The 25,488-nt window shown below is 39.0% G+C and overlaps 2 protein-coding genes across 2 annotated transcripts; one reads left to right on the forward strand and one right to left on the reverse strand.

The window, feature by feature from the left end:
- Positions 1–2,118: 2,118 nt before the first annotated feature.
- Positions 2,119–9,520, forward strand: LOC137284576 (marginal zone B- and B1-cell-specific protein-like). The gene is made up of 4 exons (XM_067816428.1): positions 2,119–2,463; positions 4,496–4,605; positions 5,307–5,411; positions 6,155–9,520. Exons 1-4 carry the CDS (start codon positions 2,248–2,250, stop codon positions 6,336–6,338), a joined length of 615 nt encoding a protein of 204 aa, XP_067672529.1. The 5' UTR covers positions 2,119–2,247; the 3' UTR covers positions 6,339–9,520.
- Positions 9,521–11,275: 1,755 nt separating this feature from the next.
- On the reverse strand, positions 11,276–23,703 carry LOC137284585 (renalase-like). Its single transcript, XM_067816457.1, has 7 exons — positions 23,472–23,703; positions 19,884–19,989; positions 19,124–19,263; positions 17,935–18,108; positions 16,544–16,720; positions 14,638–14,804; positions 11,276–12,577 (listed from the first exon to the last, which is right to left on the reverse strand). Exons 1-7 carry the CDS (start codon positions 23,602–23,604, stop codon positions 12,410–12,412), a joined length of 1,065 nt encoding a protein of 354 aa, XP_067672558.1. The 5' UTR covers positions 23,605–23,703; the 3' UTR covers positions 11,276–12,409.
- Between the last annotated feature and the right edge of the window lie 1,785 nt (positions 23,704–25,488).

Consider the following 25,488-nt stretch of genomic DNA (forward strand, 5'->3'; position numbering starts at 1 on the left):
AGGTGTTTCTGGGAGATAGCACAGGTGCCAAACACACCAGCATTATTTAGAAAACTATAGCAAAACTTTTAATTGTGGGTGAAGGCACGATTTACTTCGGAGGCATATTTTTGAACGCTTTTGGTAGTTTAGGGATCGTTCATAATTTATGGCTGGTGGGTAGGAGTTGGAGTAGGGCTAGGGAGTGGGGATAGGAGTGATGATGTGATGATGTACACACACACACAATGTCATGTACAAATCCAATGCCACCCCACATATTTTTAAGCTCAGTTTTACTTTTGTTTATTTTCAAATTCTGTAATTTAAAGTAACGTCAAAAGTATCAGGTCCGAAACAGAATTAAAACTTTATTTCCCTGAAACTTTTAATACTTTCATTCATTGTAGTCGGGAACTGATCTTCCAGATTGTTTATTCTATACCTTCCTAACTTGACGTTCTTAGGACCTCTCATGTTAGTGCTTAAGGCGTTTGTTCGTCACACCAAAGTCCCGGGTTCGATTCCCCACATGGGTACAATGTGCGAAGCCCATTTCTGGTGTCCCCCGTCAAAATATTGCTAGAATATTGTTAAAAGCGACGTAAAACTAAACTCACTCATTACACTCAAAATAAAATCAAAACGGTACACATATTTTAAATATCAAAGGAACAAATCAGCGTTTTGTATCATACATACCTAAAAAATGAATGTATGAAGTATTTCTCCTTAAATTTGGGAGTGGGTACCCGACGGAATGTATATGTAAGTGTAATACTTTTATCTAATTTGCTCAAAGCGGTGTTACTGATACGATATTAGGCTGTGGATGCAACGACCACCGGAGTGCTTTTCGCAAGTGGGACTTGATCCTTTGGCTAAACACTCGTTCGTAAACTGTGGTGGTGAGGTAGCCTAGTGGCTAAAGCGTTTGCTTGTCACACTGGAAGACCCGGCATCGAATCCCCACATGGGTACACATAGTCCCCCGGAGCGGTGTTTGGCTAATTGAGGTGCAGAATCCTACTCCATCATTTGTTAATGAGTCCGTTTCTCCACGTTTCTCCTGCATATGGTGAGAGAAGCATCCAAACATCTCGTCGTCGTCCCCATCATCAATGCACAGGAATTCCTTTCCGCCTTAAGTTTGTGTTCGTGGTCCTTCAAGTTGAACTTCAGCCAGTGACTTGGGCAGGACTTTGCTTCAGTGTCGATAGAGAGACGACTTGACACTCGAGTACGACCGGACAGATCCTGGGTCAGCAACCTCGGCCAGTTCCTCTTCATACAGTTGCTGGATGGATGTGACGTCTTCCTGTACGCCCTGACGTAGTCTGCTAAGGCGTCGAACCTCGTCCTCAGATTCCACTGGGGGGTGGTTGTGTGGCGTTGATGCTTATGAAAAAGAGATCCTTACTCCAATCAACACACCCGTCATCCATTGATAATTGGGCTGTTCCATTACTTCACAGGGCAAAAACATATTTCCTAAAGTGCCTGTTGGCAGTTTGGGATGTAGGCAGATTGGGACTGTAGGCACTATGGCATAAAGCATAAAATAGCATAAAGTAAATTTAGTCACGTGCACTAAATTAATGGATCCCCTGTCGTAACAATATATACCTTGAGGGATATTCTTTGATGTGTTCGTGCGTTTATGAATAAGTAAAGAAGAAAAATTATCAGTAGCAGGTCCGGTCACGGCATGCATAAAGAGACGCGACAGTCGGGTATTTTATGACTGCTTCATATACCTTTATGGACACAGCACTTCGCTGGGACTGGGTGTCTATTTACTACACCAGCTGAATGAACAAATTATTTTCTCTCGTTAAGTGAGGATGACATGGAAGCTTGCCAGTGTGTGGCTTGAACATTGATTAGTAACCTGATATAAACGAAACAAATTATCTACACATTTCGCTTGAAACAACACGACAGAAAGTAGCGAACACGAGGCCAATCTTAATATGCCTCTACATAATTACCTCTGATCTACGGCATTGGATATTTTATGCGACTGCATGAAATATTTACACTTAAAAGTTTATGTCAATACGGGAAATCGCCGAAATCTGAGGCCTAGTAACCATAGCAGCACGCAGATTTCGCGGAAACAGGATCCAGGATGTAACCACTGCGCAGTCACACTGCGCATAACGTGTCTTCCCTTCATTTGTTGCGGCGCGAAATATCATCAGCATGTAGTGAAAGATTGAGCAATATACCAGTTGTGTGCGTGTTGTTTAATTGACAGGATTCTGGATGGTCATGGCGGTGCAATTTCTCTCATCGGTGCTTTTGTTTGCCCTGTTGTCGCGGGTTCACTGTGACGGCGCCATCAAGGGGTTGGATCAAAGTGAGGATGGTTCTTCCGGAACAATCAGTTTTAAGACGCCCGAGTTAGACGATGAAGATGCTTATAGTTTTCACATGCCCTCATCTCTGAAGTGTGATGGATGCAGGGTGCTGGCACATATGGTGAGTGTGACAGTACGCAAATCAAGGACACGTATTGTTTCTTGTTTTTGTTTGTATTTATTCAGATTCATGTTGGAAGGAGTTGCCAGAAGTGGGCGTGGCACTTTTGTTTTTCCTTGGATCCATGTTACAATTTTATGTATGATTTTAGATAACTGTATGTGTATTGAACGACTTATGTTCATGAGTTTCAAGGTGAGAGTTCAACCCCCATCCCAAATTATAGTTGTAAATTAATATATACGAGAATTATTGACAAAACCAAACACAACAGACAACTCTCAAAAATAATTAGATCTAAAAGCCCCCAAATTATGTACAGTATATAAGGTTGAACCACTTAGTGTTACCTCAGTTAATCTGCAGAAGAGAGAATGTAGGGGAAGAGAAGGAACTTTTTTCCTAGAACAACTCGAATTAGGATATTGACTGGCTAGTGACCAGTTATTGCAGCCTACCAGGTATCTCCAATACCTGGCTGTGGAGCTTGTGCAGACATAATGTTTCACACACTGTCACCTCACAAAAGCTACAGGCTATGGGAGTTAACATCACTGTAAGTATTTGACATTGTAGACGTTACAAATATGAACCCCTGTGGAAGACTGGACCCAAACATGTGGGGATATCACTTGATCATTAGTCTGTTGACGTAAAACTTCATTAATGATGAGAACTGAATGACAATCATCCTGGGTATGTTGTGAATCTATGACATTACAGTTCAGTCCATGAAAAGTGTAGATTTTTCTAAACATACCCATAATGTCAACACTCAATCACTAAACTTTGAATTGACTTACATTTCCATCTCCGTTATATGCACTCAGCAGATACCATGCAAAAGATACTGACAAAATATAATTCTCAGTTTTAACCTTCATGTTTACTTTTTTCCCAGGGAAAAGAAACATTACCAAAATTGCAAACAACAACTCAAAAAAGTCAACTTTGATAAGCCCAACCACAGGAAGACATTCCCATATTCCCATCAGCTTATATTTGTCAACATTCACAATGAGAGCCGGTTTTGTTCTTTTAACTTTCTTATTTCTAAGGCAAATTTCAATTCTGAAGGTTCTTTAGTATATCAAGGTTTGGAACAATAGTTTTATCATCAAACACATGTCACATTTTGTGAATAACATGAAAGACAGAAGTGATGATAATTGGTCTTGTTAGTAGTTGGGAAAGCACAATATACACAACTGCGCTTCCTGTTGACAACGTTTTGGAGAAACATGATCACTGACTGTAAACAGACTGATGCAGACTGATCACAGGATTGTCTGGTCCAGACTTGATTATTTAGACTGTCGTCATATAGCTTGAATATTGCTGAGTGCGGCGTATAATGAAACTCACTCACTCACTCTAAGGATGGGAAAGCCACATTAACTTGGTGCGTCTAGTAGGCTGCAAGAGTTGTGTGACCCCCAGGGAGTTGAGAGTGAAAATATGATGTGCCGTTGAGATGGACGTCCAATGATCAGGGTAAAAATACAGTTTGAGCATTTGAACTGGCAAATTGGATGTCAGCGCTATACAAATGTATAAAAACAAAAGAGAGGAACCGTCTGGCCTACAAGGAGCATGTGCACAAGTGCTGACAAAATTATATAAACATTTACCTGTGCTGTGTCATCACCACTAGAATCACACATGTCACAAAATTGGAGTTCTGATATAGTTTGTTGTTTTTCACAGAACTGGTATTACAGCAATGATGAGGGTTAACATTGTTTATCTTATCTTGTAATGGGAAATATGTTAAATCTAAATAGAAACTGGGTAATCTTGGATGGAATTAAGTGAAACATCTTTTTTCTATAAATAGTTCCTGATCGTCTTTAATGTGTGGAATGAATTGTCTATGTATGCCTCTGTTAGACTGATGATGAAAGGCACAAGAATGGTTATCTTCACTTTTTAAGGGAAACACATGCTGTGTTTTTTCACTACATCATATAACATTATCAAGATCCAGGTTACTTTTTTATTTGCATAACTTTTTCCACATCATTTTTTCCAGATGTATACAAAGTTTGACAAGATCCACAAGAATCGACCATCAATGAAAACATTGCCAGAGCATGAAATTCTTGACATATTTGAATCAGTTTGTGAAGATAAGTTTGAAAAGTAAGTCATTGTCTCAGTTATTATGATATCAGTGTAAGTAACCAGTTTTACCGGAGATGTTTGTTGGCTGTTAATTTGACAGTTACATCATTTGGGTGCTTGTCAGTTGTCTGTGTAATAAACACTTCTCTTCAGAATCTGAATCAGTGGTGAATTGTCTTACTTACATACTATGCATTGCTTCTTTTTCTCAGAACCAAATACCTAAAATGCAATGACTGATCAGATCTCCCATAGTGATGTACTTCTGAATATGTTGTTAGGACTATAAAATTTTTGTTACAAAAAAGACCAACAGTTTTAATGACTGCTCACATACATGGCCTGTATTCATCATTTTTCATATATTTAAAAGCATTACTTTATTACTGAACCTTTGTTTTGTAATTCCTCCTGAGCCTTCTATACATTCGAGAAGTTTACATAGACAGCACAACAGATTCAAAATGTTTGTCAAATTCAAGTTTCAAAATGTTGGTTTACTTTAGTTTTGCTTGATAAAACAGATATTGCATTAATAATGCCAAGGGGTCTGTGACATTTTTATAGTGTGCATTGCATGTGTTTAATTTTAAATGACCTCACAATCACCTTATCCTTTATTAATTTTTCACTGCTTTGTCTGCCTTTCTTAAAAGAGAAGAAAATGTCAGGTATATGTTTGGCAAAATGTACATTATTTAACCTTTTGTGTTGTGTAGCTGTGGGGTGAAGGACATCAAGGGAGTTAAGCGATTGTCTGGCCCAGGGCTGGAGACAGCTGATGTTCCAGGGGTGATGCAAGGGGGAGGCAAATGGCCGAGCAGGTGAGTCTGTTATTAGACTATGAGATGTCAAAAGATCCTGTAAGTAGAGTAGCCTAGTGGTTAAAGCATCACACCTGACACCAAGGTTTGATTCCCCACATGGGTACAATGTGTGAAGCCCATTCCTGGTGTCCCATGTTATTCTAGAATAATATTAATGCTAAAAAAAGCACATAACCTGAGTCACTCACCAGGAACAAGAGATGATAATTGTAGATTCATGCTTATAAGTTCAATCACTTGATTGTATGGTTGTATGATTACCTGCAGATTTTCTTGTTGGGTACAAACTTAGCAACAAACACAGTACAGGTATGCATGCGTGCCGTGTGCCACAATATGCAGGGCTAATTTCTTGTAATGGTTTCTTGGCATCAATTTTAGTAGAATTTTAAGTTTTTATGTGGGCTTTTATTTGATATACTGAAACAGACAAAAAGACAAGAAAGCTTGAAACTTAACTAGACAAGTTGCTGAAGCTGCGGACCGTAGACTGACTTTTGGGATCTGGTGTATAAAGAGTAAACATAAAACAACATTTGCAGCCATTTGCCCTATGTCTCCAACTGGTGTATACAAAATACCCACTTTGCAATTCCTGAACAATATTTCTGTATTTTCTTTTCATTTTTCTGTCAAGTTTGTTTGTTGTTATCAAACACTACACTCATTTTGATGCAGAGTTCCTCGTAGAGACACTGTTGGGAGTTTCTATGTGTGAGATATGTTGTGTTATGTGTCAGGCTGCAGCAGATGTGCCAGAACTATGTGGGGGAGCTCGGGGAGGAGGAGATCTACCAAGCCTACAAGGAGCATGGCAAGCAGCTTGAGAAGTACTTGTGTTACGGGGATGGTGTGCAGGGGGACTGTAGCTCACTTAACAAGACCAAGAAGAAGAAAGCGAAGAAGTCAAAAGAAGAGTTGTGAAATGTGTGATTAAAGAACATGTTTGACATTGTTGGATGATTGTCGTGTTTGTGTGAAACCAAGGAGATGGGTGTAATTCTTGTGTGACCAATAGAGGCCAGTTGTTGTGTCAGTGCTGGACATCAAAAGGGTGGTTGTCACGATTGTACTACATCAAGGGATGATTGTCATGTTTGTACTACATCGAGGGGATGATTGTCATGTTTGTATATGTAAGATTTACAAGATGATCGTTGTGTTTGTATAACATATAGGGATGATTGTCAGGTTTGTAGTACATCAAAGATGTTCATTGTTCGTTTGTATTTGACAGCAGTGGAATGAATGTCATCATTGAATGTGATAAACATGGAATGATTGTCATGTTTGTACCACATTGAGGGAATGATTGTCTGGTGTGTGTGTGACATCTAGGGGGATGGTTGTTCTGTATGGCGAAAATATGTGTCCCGGGGATCAGTGACATCCCTGTAGTGGGAGTATTAGTGATTTGTGTCAGGTGTAATGGGGATGATTGCTGTGTCCATGTTACATATATGATAATGAGGACTAAATGTAAATAGGTGACTTATGGAATGAGCATTCTGTTTACTAAATGGTTTTGTAAGTGACAGTAAGAAGTATGAATGTGGGTTTTGTGTCCAATGGAATATCTTGTTGCTGTGTCTCAGGATAAAGTAATGACGTCAGCTGATGCCCTGATTCTATAGTGTTCTATGTGAGACGTCAACTACATATGAAAGTGTTCTTCTTAGGTATCACAAGGGAGGGGTCATTTTATCAAGGTAGTTCACCCACAAATATCAGGGTCTCTTTGGAAGGTCATAAAGAATTTGACATTTTGTAATAAAGTAGAAAATGCTTTGTATCATGTTTTTTCAGAGAGGGTTGTGGAAAATTGAGAGGCATTAGAGGATGGTTCAGACCCTCAGACCTAACCCCACATCAACTTGTGATGAATGATTGGTCCCTAGTGATCCCATGAATGCTGTGCTATGGTGCAAGACGGCCATTAATTTGCTGTAACAATATCTTTTCTGATTAGAGCTGCAGAGCATTCTAGCATTTAAAGTTTTTGTCAATCATTTTGAACTGGGTTCTTTCCTGGTGGCTCCTGGCATGATGTTGCTGGAATATTTCTAAGAGTGACACTAAACTGCACTCACTCCCACTCTTGTGATTAATCAGAACACAGGGATCGTGCAAATATAGTATGTTAACATTGTTCAAAATATTTTTTAATAACGCATGTAATTATATTTGTACAGGAGGGAACTGAATATGTGTGATGCTAGTATACATATATTCTATGTGATGAACTGATGGAGATGTTTTATCTAGAATTTAACCTTCATTATGATGTTGTACTGTTGTTGTTCCAGTTGACTCTAGGCTAGGATTCACTGGTCATTCGGAATCGTGGCTGTAAAAGTCTCACACTATAGGTTATCCTGCAAAGTATAGATAAGTTGTGTATCATCCACAGCATGAGCCGACATTCTTGAAATGACAGAATCATCGAGCACCATTGTTTTTAGCACAAATCCCTGTTTGTGTTCTCTGTGTACTATTCTGTATCAGTCAAGCTTCTATTCATATTGTCTTATACACAACAGTTGATTCTGTCAAGAAGTGAAAATTAATCTAAATCTTTGGTCATAATTATTTGTGTTTGTTTGGTGTTCCCTATGATTGCGGATGTTATGTACTTTCCAGACAACAAAGTTGTCAATAATTGATGTATCTGCAATGCAGTGTCAAACATGAGTCAAAGATAGTAATATATGTGCACAAAATCTGGAGATATTTTGAATCACAGGCAAATTGTAGCGCAAATGGGTTGCGCAGCATAGAGAAGATGACCTTCTTACATGCTTCGCTCGCATATATTTGCGCTACAGTTTGTATGTGTTTGAATTCACAGTGTGTACAAAGCTGACCATCATGATATACAATTTCAAAATTCTTAACCAGATGTCTTTGCTGTTGCTGTTACAAATGCTGTCACAACATTTGTAGGCCTACAGATGCATCATCCAACCTCTTCACCAGTTAGTATGTGCAGGTGCTTTTAATCACTGAAGTAGCCTTTAATCAATGATGAGACTGTATTGATTCTCAATTAGCTATTACTAACCATTCAGGTTAACTGGATTCAGCAGGACTCAAGAACACCTTGTCCTTTACAGTCAGTGTGAGACCATCTATTAATTGTTTCATCGGCATTCTAGAAGCTGGCAAGTCAGTCATGAAGTCTATACTTTTTGATAAGAGCCTCTTTTTTATCACTTACAGTGACATTCCAGTGTAGGTTCTGCCATCATTATGAAACTAAAAGTGATTCTACACCAAAACATTGCTCTATGCAACAAACAAGTTATTGTCTGTAAAGCCATATGTTTTATCATCTATTAATTGTACATGCTTGTAGTTTAGTGAATTCACTGAGCAGAACACTGAATAATTAACATCAATATTAGGTGATTGGAGACGATCCAGTGTGTATCTGTACGGAATGAGATGTTGATACTATATATATTATACATGTTTAATGTCTGTTAAATCCAGGTGTATATTTCAGAATTTTTAAAGTTATTTATTATTTACAAACTTAAGTAATCAGATGCACGATACCCAGTTTTTAAAATAAAGGCTTCAGGTGTCTTTTTAAACATTAAATGATGTGTTGAATCCCAGTTCTACGTTAATTTGAAATTACTTTTTCTGATTGATGGATAAGACATTTCAGACCCTACTATCCACATCTGATTAAAAAATGAGTCAGTGCTAATATTTATTTGTGAAAAGAAACTCTTCTTTGTCATTGCTGATTTCTGGTGCCCCCACAGTGCTTTTGCTGGAATATTGCTCAAACAAAGCAAACTGTCTCTGACATTGTCATTGTTGACTGGTATCTTGAATCACTGATGTGTTTATTTAACTGTACATTATGCTAACACTCTTTATGTGACAAGTCTACAGGTAACCCACCTCTACATCACCTCACAGTGTTTGACTCCTTTGTATCGGAGAACTGCAAACCACAGTACTTCAAGATATGAAAATATTTTCAAAAATGAGTTTTTACTGAATTATTTTATTGTGATACTTGAACTCTTATTGCTGTGTATCAGCTGGTCTTGTTTTATAAATTCTCAATAAATTGTAATCCAATTGTTAAACAGCTGGTGTTCTCAATGAAAGAATGTTGTTGGTGCTTTAATCATATTAGATAGTATGAGAGCTGTACTGTTGCAACCATGACCAACCAATCGGCTGTGTCTTCTCCATGGTGTATTTCATCATGGTCAGCAGTGGAAAAATCTATACCTCTGTAGTCTTGTCTTTGAAGGGCATTTAGAAGTGAAATACAGAAGAATTAAGATTTTTATGGATATCCACTTCTTTATATGAGAACACAACTCCTGATGAAGGAGTAAGCATAACTCCAAAACGTTGTGTTCTCATATAAAGAAGTTGATATCCATAAAAATCTTCATTCCTCTGTAGTCTTGACAATCCATTGAATCAATCTCATGTCTGTTGTTCACGGATTATTATGTCATATTATTATCTACAAGGGAGAAAATATTGGGATTAATATTTTTCATGATACAAAATAGCACTTTGTCATGGTGACTTGACGTCACAAACAATGCTATGATGTCGTCTTTGTTCTGTGATGTGTTCTACATAAGAACATTCAAGGCTGGTAATCAGCCTATGTTTGAATGTAGATTTGGTTTTATTTTCCTCATTTTGACAACTTTGGTGATAAACAGAACATCAAATTGGTGCCCATATCTTATTCAGATATGGCAACAGGAAAATTGGGTTTCATCATCGAATCAGTGTTCATACGATTCACTTAATTGATCAATTTGATATAAAATAGGTAGAAATCCGCAGATATGTGCGAAATTGCCATCCCTGATTACTATGGTTGTGGCGCTTGTGACTAAATATCACACTCACTCAGGAAACGCTAACATTTAGGCACTTGTGTCGTAATCATAGTAGGACATGGGCACTCATATGATATTCTCTATATAAGCTTTACAGCTGCAACATAATATCCTCTATATAAAAGAGCTTTACAGCTGCAACCTCAACTGATCAATCAGCTGTCAATTATCCATGGTGTATTTTATCATGGTCAGCCTCAAAACAGGTAAGACCAACCAACCAGTCATTTGTCAGTGGTGATATAAAAGATATTAACAATAAGACATACCATCTGACAACCAGGCTGTGGTCAATAGTAAAAGTATTCAACTGTTAAGTTCTACTTGGCCATAATATCAACCTGAATTGGTCACAATTCAAGATGCCAGTAGAAAGGTTTTTTTGTACAGAATCTGCATGTTATTTGTATTTAAACCATTGAATAAGTATGAAGATAGAGGTTGCCTCTGTGGTGGCTTGTTAGAAGAATATTACAGATCATATTCCTTATTTCTTGGCTCATCACCTGGCTATATCAGAAACATAGGTCCAGGATGAGATGATACACAACTTACAAACACTTTATTTGAGTAATTTCATCTTGTCTTGCTTCTTCTACCAACAAAGGCGACTAACAGGATCGGGTGGCAAGGCTCGCTGACTTGTTTGACACGTCATTAGTTCCCAGTTGTGCAGAGCTTATGCTATTGATGACTGGATTGTCTGGTCCAGACTCGATTCTTTACAGACCGCCGCCATATAGTTGGAACATTGCTGACTTCGGGGTAAAACTAAACTCGCCCACTCACTCTCTCTTCTACCAACAAAAAAGGGGCAGTTTTTATGTGTCCGCTTGCCATGGCAAATACCTGGGTTTGAATCCCCATATGAGTACAATGTATGGAGCCCATTTCTGTTGACTCCAGCTACGATATTACTTGAATATTTCCGTATTAGTTACACCATACACAAACAGAAAGGAAAGAACAACATCTTAGATCAAAGAGTTTAATATCATAGTCCTAAGCCATGAACACATGGAGAATAATGACTGCTTACATTATCATGCAATATAGTTTGGTAAATACATATCCAGAATACTCTCTTTGTTGTATAACGTACAGTATAAACCATTCATCTCACTATGGACTGGACATTAGTTTTACCAATATCCTGACTGAAGAAGAATGTAAATGCAGACCTCAATAGGGAGGTGTCCCTGTTCATTTTACTGTGTCCTGAGAACCATGGCTTTCATCAGCCTCCGTGGCTCCAGGGGCTTACTTTTCAGACAACCTTCACTAACCCTTGAATTGTACTTCATGCTATCTCAAACGATCTGCTCTTGGGCTATTGTGGATAGCCTGAGTTTCAATGGCACGGGTATCAATAAAACTATCAGAATACAGATTACATAATATCTGGGTTGCCAGCCAGGCAGTTCCATTGATTATGACAGAATTTCTGGGAACTAACATGATTAGCATGCTAAGAAAATGCTAACAGTGAAAATTAGGGTTAGAATATGTCTCTAGCAACCCATGTTAGTTGTATGGGGCAGGGTGGTTATGCTCGTTGACTCATAATATCCCAACTGTATAGGTCAATACTCATGATGTTGATCACTAAATTGTCACATCCAAATTGGAGTATTTACAAACCTGCACCAAATAACTGGAATATCTGTGAGTCTTACGTTAAACAACAAGGAAACAAAATGCTAAAAATCTTGTTAATGTCTTCATGGCATGGGTTTGGTTTGCATGCAATATGGGTTACCTCCCTTACACATTTCCATGATATTTCATTGTTTGTTTATTGGTTTGTTGAAGTCAAGGGCGAGTAACTTGAGATTGTGACAACTCTAAATTAAGCCAGTAGTTAGTGTAGGTTTGATAAAAGGCAAGCCCTGAATACATGGAAAGTGGGCTTCTGTCAGACTTCAGATATCTCTTAGGAACAGGGAGTGGAGATGAAGATTGTAGAATAACAGCAAACAGTTGGCTGCAGCCATGTTACTGATCCCACTTGCTGTACAGTGGTCTGGTCACTATTATCTGTACACATACAGCCTAATACCGTACACGCTTCACTAGGACTGTACAGGTGCCCATCATCAGTCTGTGTTATAAGCTACTGTTGATGTTCCTTGTCACAGCCTGCACAGTTGCCTCAGCAGAGTCCAGTGCCCCGGAGAAGTTCCCTTTCTGAGCAAATGCATCCCCAGTGAGGATTACTAAAGGGTTTCTCTCTAGAACCACACAGCCTGGGGAACCTTGATACTGCTGGAAGACCTGTAACATAGCACCACACTTGCAACAAAGAACCACACCTGTAACACAGCATCACACTTGCAACATAGAACCACACTTATAACACAGCACCACACTTGCATCATAGGACCACACCTGCAACACAGCACCACACTTGCATCATAGAACCACACCTGTAACAGCACCACACTTGCAACATAGAACCATACCTGTAACACAGCACCACACTTGCATCACAGAACCACACCTGTAACACAGCACCACACTTGCAACATAGAACCACACTTATAACACAGCACCACACTTGCATCATAGAACCACACCTGTAACACAGCACCACACTTGCAACATAGAACCATACCTGTAACACAGCACCACACTTGCAACATACAACCATACCTGTAACACAGGACCACACTTGCATCATAGAACCATACCTTTAACACAGGACCACACTTGCAACATACAACCATACCTGTAACACAGCACCACACTTGCAACAAAGAACCACATCTGTAACACAGCATCACACTTGCAACATAGAACCACACTTATAACACAGCACCACACTTGCATCATAGGACCACACCTGCAACACAGCACCACACTTGCATCATAGAACCACACCTGTAACAGCACCACACTTGCAACATAGAACCATACCTGTAACACAGCACCACACTTGCATCACAGAACCACACCTGTAACACAGCACCACACCTGCAACATAGAACCATACCTGTAACATAGCACCACACTTGCAACATAGAACCATACCTGTAACACAGCACCACACTTGCAACACAGAACCACACCTGTAACACAGCACCACACTTGCAACATAGAACCATACTTGTAACACAGCACCACACTTGCAACATAGAACCATACCTGTAACACAGGACCACACTTGCATCATAGAACCATACCTTTAACACAGGACCACACTTGCATCATAGAACCACACCTGTAACACAGCACCACAATTGCATCATAGAACAACACCTGTAACACAGCACCACACTTGCATCATAGAACCATACCTGTAACACAGCACCACACTTGCAACATACAACCATACCTGTAACACAGCACCACACTTGCAACATAGAACCACACTTATAACACAGCACCACACTTGCAACATAGAACCATACCTGTAACACAGGACATTTGCAACATATAACCATACCTGTAACATAGCACCACACTTGCATCATAGAACCATACCTAATACAGAACACCGCACTTGCAACAAAGAACCACACCTGTAACACAGCACCACACTTGCAAAATAGAACCACACCTGTAACATAGCACCACACTTGCATCATAGAACCATACCTGTAACATAGCACCACACTTGCAACACAGAACAAAACCATACACAACACTTCCAACAGAACAAAACCTGCAACACAGCATGACACCTGCAAAAGATCATCTCACCTGTAACTGATTAAAGTTTCTGAAACTCGACATCTTTTACAGTGTATGTAATAGCGGTGTGATAATTCATCAATATGCATTGATGCATCGATATATGTGACGCTGATACAGTGAATCAATACAAAGTTTTAGATTGTTGTATATCCAATATGATATATCAGTTTGGCCCTGGATAACCCAAGCTGTGTGTTAGGTGCCAGAAGGTTACAGTCACCTGACTTTATCCAACCGGGTACCCATTTTCTGCCAGGTTAACAAAGGCAATTTTTTAGCAAACTCACCTGCCTAATGAAGACCACATGTATAACATGTGATTCGTTGTGGAGCAGGGCAGAAGACCTTGAAACTCTCAGGAGTCAAGCTGTCAAACACAGTCACCCATTCAAGGACTGTCCGAGCCTGACATTACTTATCGTGACCTGAGCTCTGCCATATGCAGAGGCCTGTAAACAGTTGTGAGCCAGGCAATGGTATGATGCTCCCAGATCCCAAATGAAGCCAGAGTCAACATAACAGACCTTAGGCCTCCTTAATACACAAAGATTTCAGTTGTCTTTTTCGACCAAACCACAACAGAATACATAAGCAACAGCAGCCATGATGTAACTGTTGGGTTCTATTCCACAGCTTACCTGTGAATACCTCCATTTATGACTCTTAATTACTTCTGGCTCAGGTAGATCAGGTAGGATGTCCCGCAGGTGCTGCATGATGACTGGCTTCATCGCCTCCTTGTCTGTCTCCAAGTGCTGCAGACTGAAGGGCACGCTGGTGTGGACTAGCACTGACGGGGATGCATCTGAGGGAGGTCAAAACACATTAATAAATCAAATCTCCAAACTGAGCGGTTGGGGTGGGGTGGGTGATGTCATTGATTTTGTACAAGATATGCACTTGGGTGTCACTTACTTTGTTGGTAAATCTTAAGGAGAGAGGGGGGAGGGGGAAAGGTCATTCACACTTTACATGTATCTGCGTAAAAAACATGGAAAGTATGATGGTGAGTTGGACCAGTTATAATTAGGTGACTAACACATTAATGTAATATGTAATTCTTTCATGATAAAGACGGTTGTATAGTCTTCAAGGATTTAGACATACAGTCACTCCTTTTGACTATAAAATATATTGATACACTGAAAAACTTGACTTTTTTGCCTCCAAGATGAAGGATATAATGAAAATTTCTTACTAATCATACGTCACAAATTAACATCACAGGTATCTGGGTAGGGTAATGCGGTGTGGGGTAACATTGGTGGGGTAGGAAATTTGGACCTATCCAAGTTCTACTGGTCACCTGCTTGTCCCCAGTCCTGGACATAATTTGTTAGCGAAAAATACCACTGAAGCATTTTGTGTATACATGGATACAGTCAGGCTGCGTAAGTCCGGACCCCGATAATCCGATTCCCGCGATATCCGAACAATAACTAGCTGTAACCAATCTTGTTTACTAAGTAAACTCATTACCTGTTGATTCAATAAACTGTTGCTTCACTCTCCATATCCGGATGTTAATTAGCGGTAACAGATTAGCTAATTACACATAGTTTTGCTTCATTAATCCGGCGGTAATCAGAAAGGTTTGGATAATCCCCTCACACCGTGAACCCCATTCAGTTATAATAAGTGACACTTCCGAGTTGAACACATTGTTAGTTTGTGATTTTGATCAATTAGTAGGTCTCACTTTTGGTTGGGGTAATGCCTGTCATGCTTACTTGCTGTATAAAACACCGATCGTGTCAAAATGAGATCAGCTGCATGTGACACTTGTCAGTCGTAATGGCGTAAAGCGGGTTGTTTTATAAACTTGGACCAAATCACACCCTGGCAACCAAGAAAATGGCTGGCACTGGATTGGTCAAAATCAAGCTGTTTGTCGAGATGTCCCAGATGTTTTGGAGGAGACATTAATCCAGAAATGTATGTCTGATATCGGTTTAACAAGTAAACATGGATGACATCAGTTATTTGTGATTGGTTACGATCATTTGATGCAATCACATGATCAACACGTGATCTTACTTTGTGACAATGCTGCCAGTCACAAGTGTACCAATGTCAATCTGACCAACGTGAAAGTTCATTTCTTGCCCCAAACACCACATCGCACATTCAGCCAATGGATGCTGGCATCATAAGAACATTCAAGGCCCACTACAAGAAATATCTCGTCAAGCATTTGTTCGTATGTTTTTGTATTGCAATGTCAAAGGGAAGTTCAGTAGTCCGTACGTTTCACTATCCGAACGTTTTTGTTGAAAAACAGAAGTGTCCAGATTAATGCTGTCTGAATGTAATTGAAGAATCATAGCATATTCCAACCCAAAAGATATTCATCAGCATAGCTAAAGCTTTTTCCCTAAGCTGTTTACAAAACATTCCTAAAAATGGGTACTACATTGATGCACCATTACAATATAGTTTGGTCAAAGCAAGTTGTGTATTCATGGGTGACACAGGCCCACTGCATATTCCATCCTGTACAATATTGATGAAGAATAGTGAAAGGTCATTCTATAAACAGTTTACCTCGAAGTCCTCGCTTCCTATTATCTATGGCCACAAATCGTATACAGGGGCCATCAAAGAAGTATTTGGCATCCCACTGGTATGGTATCTCTGTTCCTGGTGGGTAGAAGAGACCTAGACAGAACCGTGATGAGTAGGACACCTTCTCTAGACACTCTCTTACACTGGGTTGACCAGCTGAAATGAGAAAACCAAAACTGTCAAAGAAAACTTGCAATAGTAAACCTTTAGGAAGCTGTTAAAAGTCTGATGCAGTGTTCGAAATAATTGCCGACCCGAAGGCCCAGTGAAGGTTGCATTTGCATCGGACTGGCAGTTTCAAGTATGTGCAGGTACTTGTAGTCTTCACTATATTAGCTGCTTTGTTTTTCGAGTGGAATCTTTTCCTTACTTCTTATATTCGTGTTCAGGAATCACCCATGATCCATCATGTTATGATAACTTACAGTTTCACTTCTGGTATTTCAGTGTCTTGAGCATAGGAATGTCAACATCAGTCTTTAACAAATGAAAACGTCTCTCTGTGCCAAAGGATTCTCTAATTCATTTTGTAGAAACTGTATACAGTGCAGTCTATTTTGTTTTTATTAGTTTAACTTTAAGAAAATGGTCCTGCAGATTTCATTCAGGCCTGCAGATTTTAAGGCCTGCAGGCTGCAACAGGCCTGGTTGGCCAACTAACAAATTAAAGTACAATGTATTGCAAACACTGGTTTGATGTGTCCACTGGCAACAAACTGATGCATGATCCCTTAGATTAAAAACTAAATCATTTGGACTCTGTCTGTATATTGATCTGCAAATAGGGCTGGTCACACTCCAGTAAATACCAGTGTGCGAAATAGTTTAGTAGTTTTGGAGGCAGTGCTGCTAGATATGCTTGAAAGTTACTAGCGTACAACAAAATAATTCACTAGCCTGAAATCTAAATGTGAAAACTAAGCAAAAGATTAAAAAAATAAATCATTAAGCTGCTAATATGATGAACATTTTTTTTCAGGCCATAATCTTGCATGAGTGATATATTTACAAAATGATCCTCTGAAAATTCATGTTGCACCAGTCGGGCCATTAAGTTTTGAGATTTACTGCCCCGACTGGATTTTTCCTAGCAGGCCAGTGGGTATTTCACACACTTGGACAGACAGACAGACAGACAGACAGACAGACAGACAGACAGACAGACAGACAGACAGACAGACAGACAGACAGACAGACAGACAGACAGAACTCTGAAAGACGTCAGAACAGCTGATTTGTATTATCTATTCCAAATGAATGTTGACTGGGGTCAAACAGATTTCAAACAGTACATCATTTCAAAAGAAAGTATTTGAACAACAAACTGATGTGAACGTCCCAAAAAACATTTTGTCTAAGTAGTTACTTGCCTATACTTTCTTGTATTGCTCCTTTCAAATGGAGAATCTGTGGTACTGGCATGGTAAGTATGACAGCATCGAACTCCTGACTGGTGCCCGTCTGAGTAGTAACTTGGACCGCTTGACCATCTCCTGACTTGAAGTCCACCTGAGATATGTGGTGTTCATACTTGGTGTCAGCCCCTATAAATAAACACACAACTCTTAACTACTTGTGAAGGTACCTGTGAAGATCTGGGTTAGATCTTCAGCAACCCATTCTTGTCATAACAAGTGATTAAACTTGACAATGTACTCAGCATTATTCCAGAAATATGGCTGCAGTCTGTAAATAACTAAATGTGGTCCAGATAATCCAGTGGTGAAGAGCATGAGCATCAATCTACGCAATTGGGATACGATGATGTGTGTTAACGAGCCTGACCACCAGATCACATTAGTTGCTTCTTATGACAAGTGTGGTTTGCGGAAGACCAATTCAAACCCAGATCTTCATGTGATATACTTAGTAGGGCTGCAATGAATACAATATAATACGAACATGATATGTACCACAAGTACAGATAAGAGAATACAGATATTTATTCTTAAATACATTATTGAAAAAGTAAATAAACTAGGGTAGGGCTGCAATGAATATACTATGAAACAAACATAATATGCATCACAAATACAGGATAGAGCATACAAACATTTATTCACAAGTACTTTATTGAAAAATTAAAAATTACTTATTAAACAAGACCTACTTGGCTACAATTACCTGAGTAGCCAGGACTGCAAGAGGACATGGCAAACTGACACAAGTGAAGCAACAGTATAGCTTTCATGATTTACAGGAATCATTACACCCCTATTACTGTATCTTATGCAATGTTACTACCTTCATCTGGGCAGCTGAGGTACAGGACATGTCAGTGTCACTGTGAACTTTCCAGCATCTCATGGTTAGCTTGGGTTGTATTCTCCCCAAGGAGATAAGACATTCAAATACATCAGTGACAGGTGCAAACATTCCAACATGGTGGCACCAAAATGTAATTACACATGTGATACATATCATACAGGGCCTTTCCTGAAATACACAACCATTATAATTTTTAAAAAAAATTGAAAAAGTACAAAGCAGACACAGAAACATTTGAACAGACACACGAAACGTTTTAATAACCAAGCTTTTACCAAGGACATAACTTACCTGATTTAGTGAGGTAGTGTTTGACAAGAGATCCACTTCCTGCTGGTGTGACATAATGCCGGCAGTCCACTGACTTGTCTCCCTCTAACATGCCCTGGAAAGGTTGGAATACTCCGACTGACTCCAACTCATCAAATACACTGGAAAACAAACGTCTACTTATCTCATTTGTATGAACTACTTGGCAATGAACACTGGGGATAACAGTGCTGCAAGGGCACATGAAGAGAAAGAAACCCAAATTGGATTTATGATTGAAATAATTACATATCATTTCTTCACTTTCCTGTTTCATTTTCCACAATGTACCCTGATTTTCTTGATTTTTTAAGGTACCTTTGTATTGTATTATCAGCTTCAATGAACCACAATCGCAACCTCAAAATATACTTCATAATGAGTTTGTACAGTCCAGCAGATTTGGTTTTGATGAATTGCACAATCTGATTTACTGGTAAGTGAAAAACTATGAACATCCAAGAAACACTTCCTTTCTTTATTATGAACATGTGATAACTGATCAGTTATATTGTACAGGTAGTCAATACAATGTTAACATCCCTGACAAATTTCACAAAAATGGTAAAAAATGATAATAAAGAACTAGAATAAATGTATTTTCCTCCATGATTATTACTTGCCAAGTAACAATATGCAATTAGTCATCATCCATAGAGTGGTAGAACTGATCATTTCCTAATGAAGGTTTTGAGAAGAAACACATCTGTAAACCAACGAATAGGATGAAAGATCAATCAACCTTTGTCTCTTGGTTTTCAATTCTGGAGTTAAAGTAAAGTACTGAGCTCCCAAATCAACTGTGCAAGCGTCATCTCCTGGTTTTCGGGATGTTGACATCCGACCTCCTGTAAAAATAATTGTTGTTATTACTTGCCCATGGAAGATACTGCACTGTATTATTTTTACGGCAATATTACACAAATGTAATACCGCTAGACATATGACATCAAAATGGTCAACAGCCATGACATCACAATGCTAATGCCACGGTCGCAGTTGTACTAGACCATTCCTGACTCGCTGAAAGGTGAGAGTCATCACACTGTAGGCAATTTCCCTGCAGTTTCCATCAGTTTTTGTGTTGGCGAGTAATAAATACAATACTAAACTTGCCTCTGTGAAATATTATTTTTATTAAACTTGTGAAATATTTAGCATCAAAACTGCTTTCACTCGTTTGATACCAAATCATTCGCTCGTTTGATAAAAATGGTATTACATGAAAGGTTGTTAAGTATCCTCTATATACTAAATGATGACATTCATGAATAAAACCTCTCTTAAAGAAAAAAACGTTATGAGTCATGTCAAGAGAGCTTCATAAAATTTATCTGAAGACACAATGTAAAAAAAGAGATTTAAAGCATATCAATAGACATTTAAAGCACTGAGTGAGTGAGTGAGTGAGTGAGTGAGTGAGTGAGTGAGTGAGTGAGTGAGTGAGTTTAGTTTTATGCCACACTCAGCAATGTTCCAGCTATATGGCGGCGGTCTGTAAATAATCGAGTCTAGACCACTGACTCAAAAAGGAACTTCCAACATACAATGGAGGAAGGTTGGTAAAATAAATGATGCAACCATTGGGTTAAAAAGCTCAAACCCATGAAAGTATTTTGCTTGAACAAATGCAACCTTGGATGGTAAGATTCCACTTTTGGAATGATATCTTTGTCCTGATTGTAAAACAGAACACTTACAGTTAAAAAAGACTGAATGTCTAAAACCTGTTTCACTAAACTAACAACATACAACATACTAGTAATTTTGTGCAAGTCGAGGTTCTCATATACACATGGGCAATCACAGAGTAGGGTTGCAACAGTATGCCATGGTTCGGTATCCATCACGGTACATAGCTCTCAGTTTGGTTCATTAGCAAAACATTTTATAGGATAAACATTTTTGTGGGAAGGCACTCTCGGTTTGGTTAACATTTCAAGAAGAAATGGTCGTACCTTAATAATAATAATATCTTATATTGGAGATAACACTTTCTCAGTAAAATATGCATTATAGTACAACTTTCTAAATGTATTTAAACACTGAATGTTTCGCTTGGTTTTTAAAATGATCCTGGTTTACAACTCAATGTTGTTTCATAACTCCAATATGACATGCTGAAATAGTGTTACTGTTGAAAAGGATTTACACCTGTCAGAAACTCTTTGATCCTTCAATTGAAATGTGGCCTGTCCAAGGACCTGCTTTCCCAAAATGTGACCAGTGTGAACAAACACACTCAGTCTCCAAAACAAAAATGATGAGAAAACGAGAAAGAACATGATTGCTAAGAAAAAGTTCAATTCAAATTAAGTATATTTTTTTCAAATATTTCTCAAACCAAATGACAGTGTTACTTATTCAAGAGTGAGTGAGTGAGTTTAGTTTTACGCCGCTTTTGAGCAATATTCCAGCAAAATCATGGCGGTGGACACCAGAAAATGGGCTTCACACATTGTACCCATGTAGGGAATTAAACCCGGGTTACTTATTTAAGACAGTCAAGGACGGTGGGTCAGGCTGTATCTTATAATTAAACACTGTTTTGATTGTTCATGAAGACAGAATGGAGGACAATAATGTTGGTATTAGTTCAGTGGCCAAGATGGGAAGTGTCCGATGGCATTAATCAGTCCACAGTGGGATAGCCTGGCTGGCAAATGTCCATTGATCGTGTTGGAAATTGTCTGATTGGAAATTGTCCAGTAGCAATTGGAAAAGGTGGAAATAATCTGAGGCATAAATGTTTCGAATCAATTGTCTAAGGTGGGAATTGTACTGCTCCTGACATTTATACACCATGCTGATTTCTTATTAAAACAACCTTTTCTTTTTGGTGACAATTACATGTTTTGAATTAAGGCCTTATCACTGTGAAGACGGATAACTGATTTCATTCTTTACTTCTACTAAGCCTCAGCAGAACTAAGATAATTTGGTCACTAATCTATTAACCTAAATTGATGTAACAACTAGAATGAAAACAAGTTTATGCACAAAGTATCATAAGCAGTATTTATGTCGGACCTAGCTTTTTGAAAATGGGGGGTGCACAGTTGAGAATTTGTGGGTGGGGGATGTTTGCAGAGTTCATTTTCACCAATTTCATGAGAGTTACACAAAGGTCATTTATTAAACGGCCCCCTGTCCCTCTATCCCCCTGTTGTAACAAGCCACTAATTAGTACCTCTTGCCCCTCATTTGGTTGTCCTGTTAGCTGTACTCACTTCCCTGAAGCTGGTTCATTAAGCAGTTGGAGGTTGTTGTTTTAACTAGTCCCCATCTCTGGATCTGCCTGTGTGTCAGATGAGAGTGAGCTACATGTACATTGTCAGCACTGAACCCCTTTTCATCATCCAAAACTGTGTTCCACAGGAGATATCACTTGTGACAGATCAAATCTAGGAGATATCGTTTTGGCAGTAGATTTTGTATAATGCCCTGACAATGCCCTGACAATGCTATGACGTCATGAACACGATGACATCACAATGCTTTGGATACTTGTAACTTTATCAAGTTGATATAAATGATATCAGTAGACACTTGGGTGAGATTCTCTATGGCTCAACCCATGTATATAAACAATAAATAGAGAATAGGTTAGAAGCATATTGCTAAAATAGCGTCACAAAGTACTTTAGCTCACCTGAATTTTTGATTTGATTTACATGTGACTGGAAAGATCGGACATGCTAAAACAATTTCATGAAATAATACATTACAAGAGGAATAACTTGGTATGTTGAGAGGAAGAAATGCATTCACAGTCAAGACTGGTTGCCATAAAGGTATCTGTATACATTATGTATGGAAAGTTTGAAGTTGTGCTGATTACACATGTGGTGACACGTCACCCTGAAAATCTCAAATTGCATAACACTCAACACAGAACTGTTTGAGTAATGAGGAAATTTACATCTTTAGTATCACTATCAAGGGAACCCAGTCTAAAATCAAAACTGTTCAAGTAAGAATTTATCTTGGGTACATTTTGATCAAAAGGAGACCACATGACTCTCTGTCATGCATGCTCAAATCCAGTACTGGAAATGCCGTTTTTTAAAAATAAATATATATGTTATGGCATAAGCTAAGCAGTTTCAAACATGAATGTTCTCTTAGCTAAATGAGCTCGATCACTGGGTGTTGATGTATTGTCAGCTGCTGCCATCACGAGACAAGGACCAAGCACCTGTCAGTGACGCGATTCGATCACTGTACACTACTACCAATCATCACCACACCCCACAATATGTTCCAGGTACGATACACAAGTAATGATCATTGTGGATGGAACGGTTCTGCTGCTACCGAGAGTGCTAACCTGCCCCACGAGACTTGTCCCATAATGTGATCCTCGCGCTCTGTGGCAGCTCCTGACGCAATGCAGCCGCGGTTGCCGCACCTGTGATGCCTGTGCCTGCCACCAACACCCGCGCCATGGTGTGCCGGAGCATCTATTTGATCTAGGCTAAATTCGTTATCTCAATGGGGTTTAACGTGTGTATGTGTGACACACCAATGTCAAACAATGCAAGGGGGGTAACTCTAATTTTGTTTCCCTAACTGAAGACTAGAGTTACGGGGATCATTCTTCGGACCCAAATAAACGGCGGATCGAAAACCTTACTGGGAACTTACTCGAAACAACCCCTTGTTTATGCACAGGGGCTTATAACACAAAGAAAGGATATCCTTTTATATACAGTGTTGAAGGCCCCGTTTGTGACAGTACATACCGTGATAGGCTTTAGCCTTACAAGCACATGTGTAGTTAAGGATCTCAAGCTCTGAAAGTAATAACATGGAAAAAGACTTGTCAAAATATTTTACAGCATTTTCAAAACATGATTAACATTTTCTGAGACTGATCCTAATCCCCAACACAATGCAATGTCATTCTTGTCCAAAATGAAAGAAAACAAGAAATTCCAAAAGTAAACAAAATCTCGGACTACAAAGATGAACCACTGCCCAGTGGCCACTTTAGTGTGCATCCGTGTACATTCATGGTTCAGGAGAATCACAGGTCTGTTTTTTTCATAATTCTGTAGATTTATTGAAGCGCAGGTAAAAGGTTTCAATGGCAGGAAAACTTAGAAAAATCGTGTCACCTTAGGCTCATCTCATATTTTGCTTTGTTTACAAGATTGCCTTATGCTGGCAAAATCAAAGCCACAGATGCTGATTTTATTTGCAAATTTGTACACATTTATTTTACCAAGTCTATAAAGGGCATTTAGAAGTGAAATACATAAGAATGAAGATTTTTGTTGGATATCAACTTCTGTATTATGGGAACAACGTTTCGGAGTTAATGCTTACTCCTTCATCACCTGATGAAAACATTAACTCCGAAACGTTGTGTTCCCATAATAAAGAAGTTGATATCCATAAAATCTTCATTCTTATTTATTTTAAATTTCGGTGTCGTTTATGATGATAATTATTTCATTAAGAATAATACGTTCCAGGAATTATTCCCATGTAAATATATTTTGTGAGAGAAAACATTTGCCTTTTTTTTACTCATAGACAGAAAGATTGTTTCCTCAGCAGTGACCCTAAGTGTTATCTACGTCACGATCTGTCACAATCTGTGAACTAGGACCATTATCAGGCAGTTATATCTAGCAGCATATTCCCAGGGCATGCATTTTGTTGTGTTTGTTGTGTGTTTCAATTCTCACGCCTCACTTACTAGTATTAAGTTATCGAGTCTGGCCGAACATGACAATCCGCCGACGCAGTTGCAATGTAATGACATGCCGAGACATGGGAAACTGAGGATCTGTTCTAACTAAACCTGATTTTCACATGGATATTTTAAAATGGCTTGCATTGTACAGCAATGGCGTGCATACATGCTCATGGTGTTACCCACTGGTTCAAGAAAATTAGTTACTGTTAAAGCTTCATGTGCGACACCTGTGCGATCAGTAATGTACCACAGGTAATTTATCCAGGTAAGATACAGTTAATCGCACAACCGAGCCTGACCGTCAGGCTCATTTAGCAAACCCATTACAATCAGATCATAGGTCTCCAGACAAACACGGCTGCAGCCAGCACTGACATCTGATTGTAGCTAAACTAACCCATAACGTCTTTTCTTGTCGCCCTGCCTGCTGTACAATGCTCCACGCTTCATTCAGATTATGTCCTTGTATGAACAATGACCAAATGCATAGATTTTCAGTTCAAGTAAAAATACGTCTGTTGTATACAGTGGGGCTCTGGCCGATATCCGCCATTACAAGTTCTTGATGGTCAGTCGGTAATACGAATGCATTCCTGGTATATCACGGTGTGTCGGCATGATGTGTACAGAGAGCCTAAAG

This window comes from Haliotis asinina, chromosome 5 (assembly GCF_037392515.1).
Source record: "Haliotis asinina isolate JCU_RB_2024 chromosome 5, JCU_Hal_asi_v2, whole genome shotgun sequence".
In the NCBI taxonomy this organism is placed as follows: Eukaryota; Metazoa; Mollusca; class Gastropoda; order Lepetellida; family Haliotidae; genus Haliotis; species Haliotis asinina.

Excerpts from the sequence above, each read along its gene's own strand:
- LOC137284576 (XM_067816428.1), top strand. The coding sequence starts at position 2,248 with ATGGTCATGGCGGTGCAATTTCTCTCATCGGTGCTTTTGTTTGCCCTG. Across the intron at positions 2,464-4,495 it reads GCAGGGTGCTGGCACATATG|ATGTATACAAAGTTTGACAA; the intron begins GTGAGTGTGACA and ends CATTTTTTCCAG. Across the intron at positions 5,412-6,154 it reads GGAGGCAAATGGCCGAGCAG|GCTGCAGCAGATGTGCCAGA; the intron begins GTGAGTCTGTTA and ends GTTATGTGTCAG.
- LOC137284585 (XM_067816457.1), bottom strand. The coding sequence starts at position 23,604 with ATGCTCCGGCACACCATGGCGCGGGTGTTGGTGGCAGGCACAGGCATC. Across the intron at positions 19,264-19,883 it reads TTGAAAACCAAGAGACAAAG|TGTATTTGATGAGTTGGAGT; the intron begins GTTGATTGATCT and ends TTTGTTTTCCAG. Across the intron at positions 14,805-16,543 it reads TAGGAAGCGAGGACTTCGAG|ATGCATCCCCGTCAGTGCTA; the intron begins GTAAACTGTTTA and ends GACCTCCCTCAG.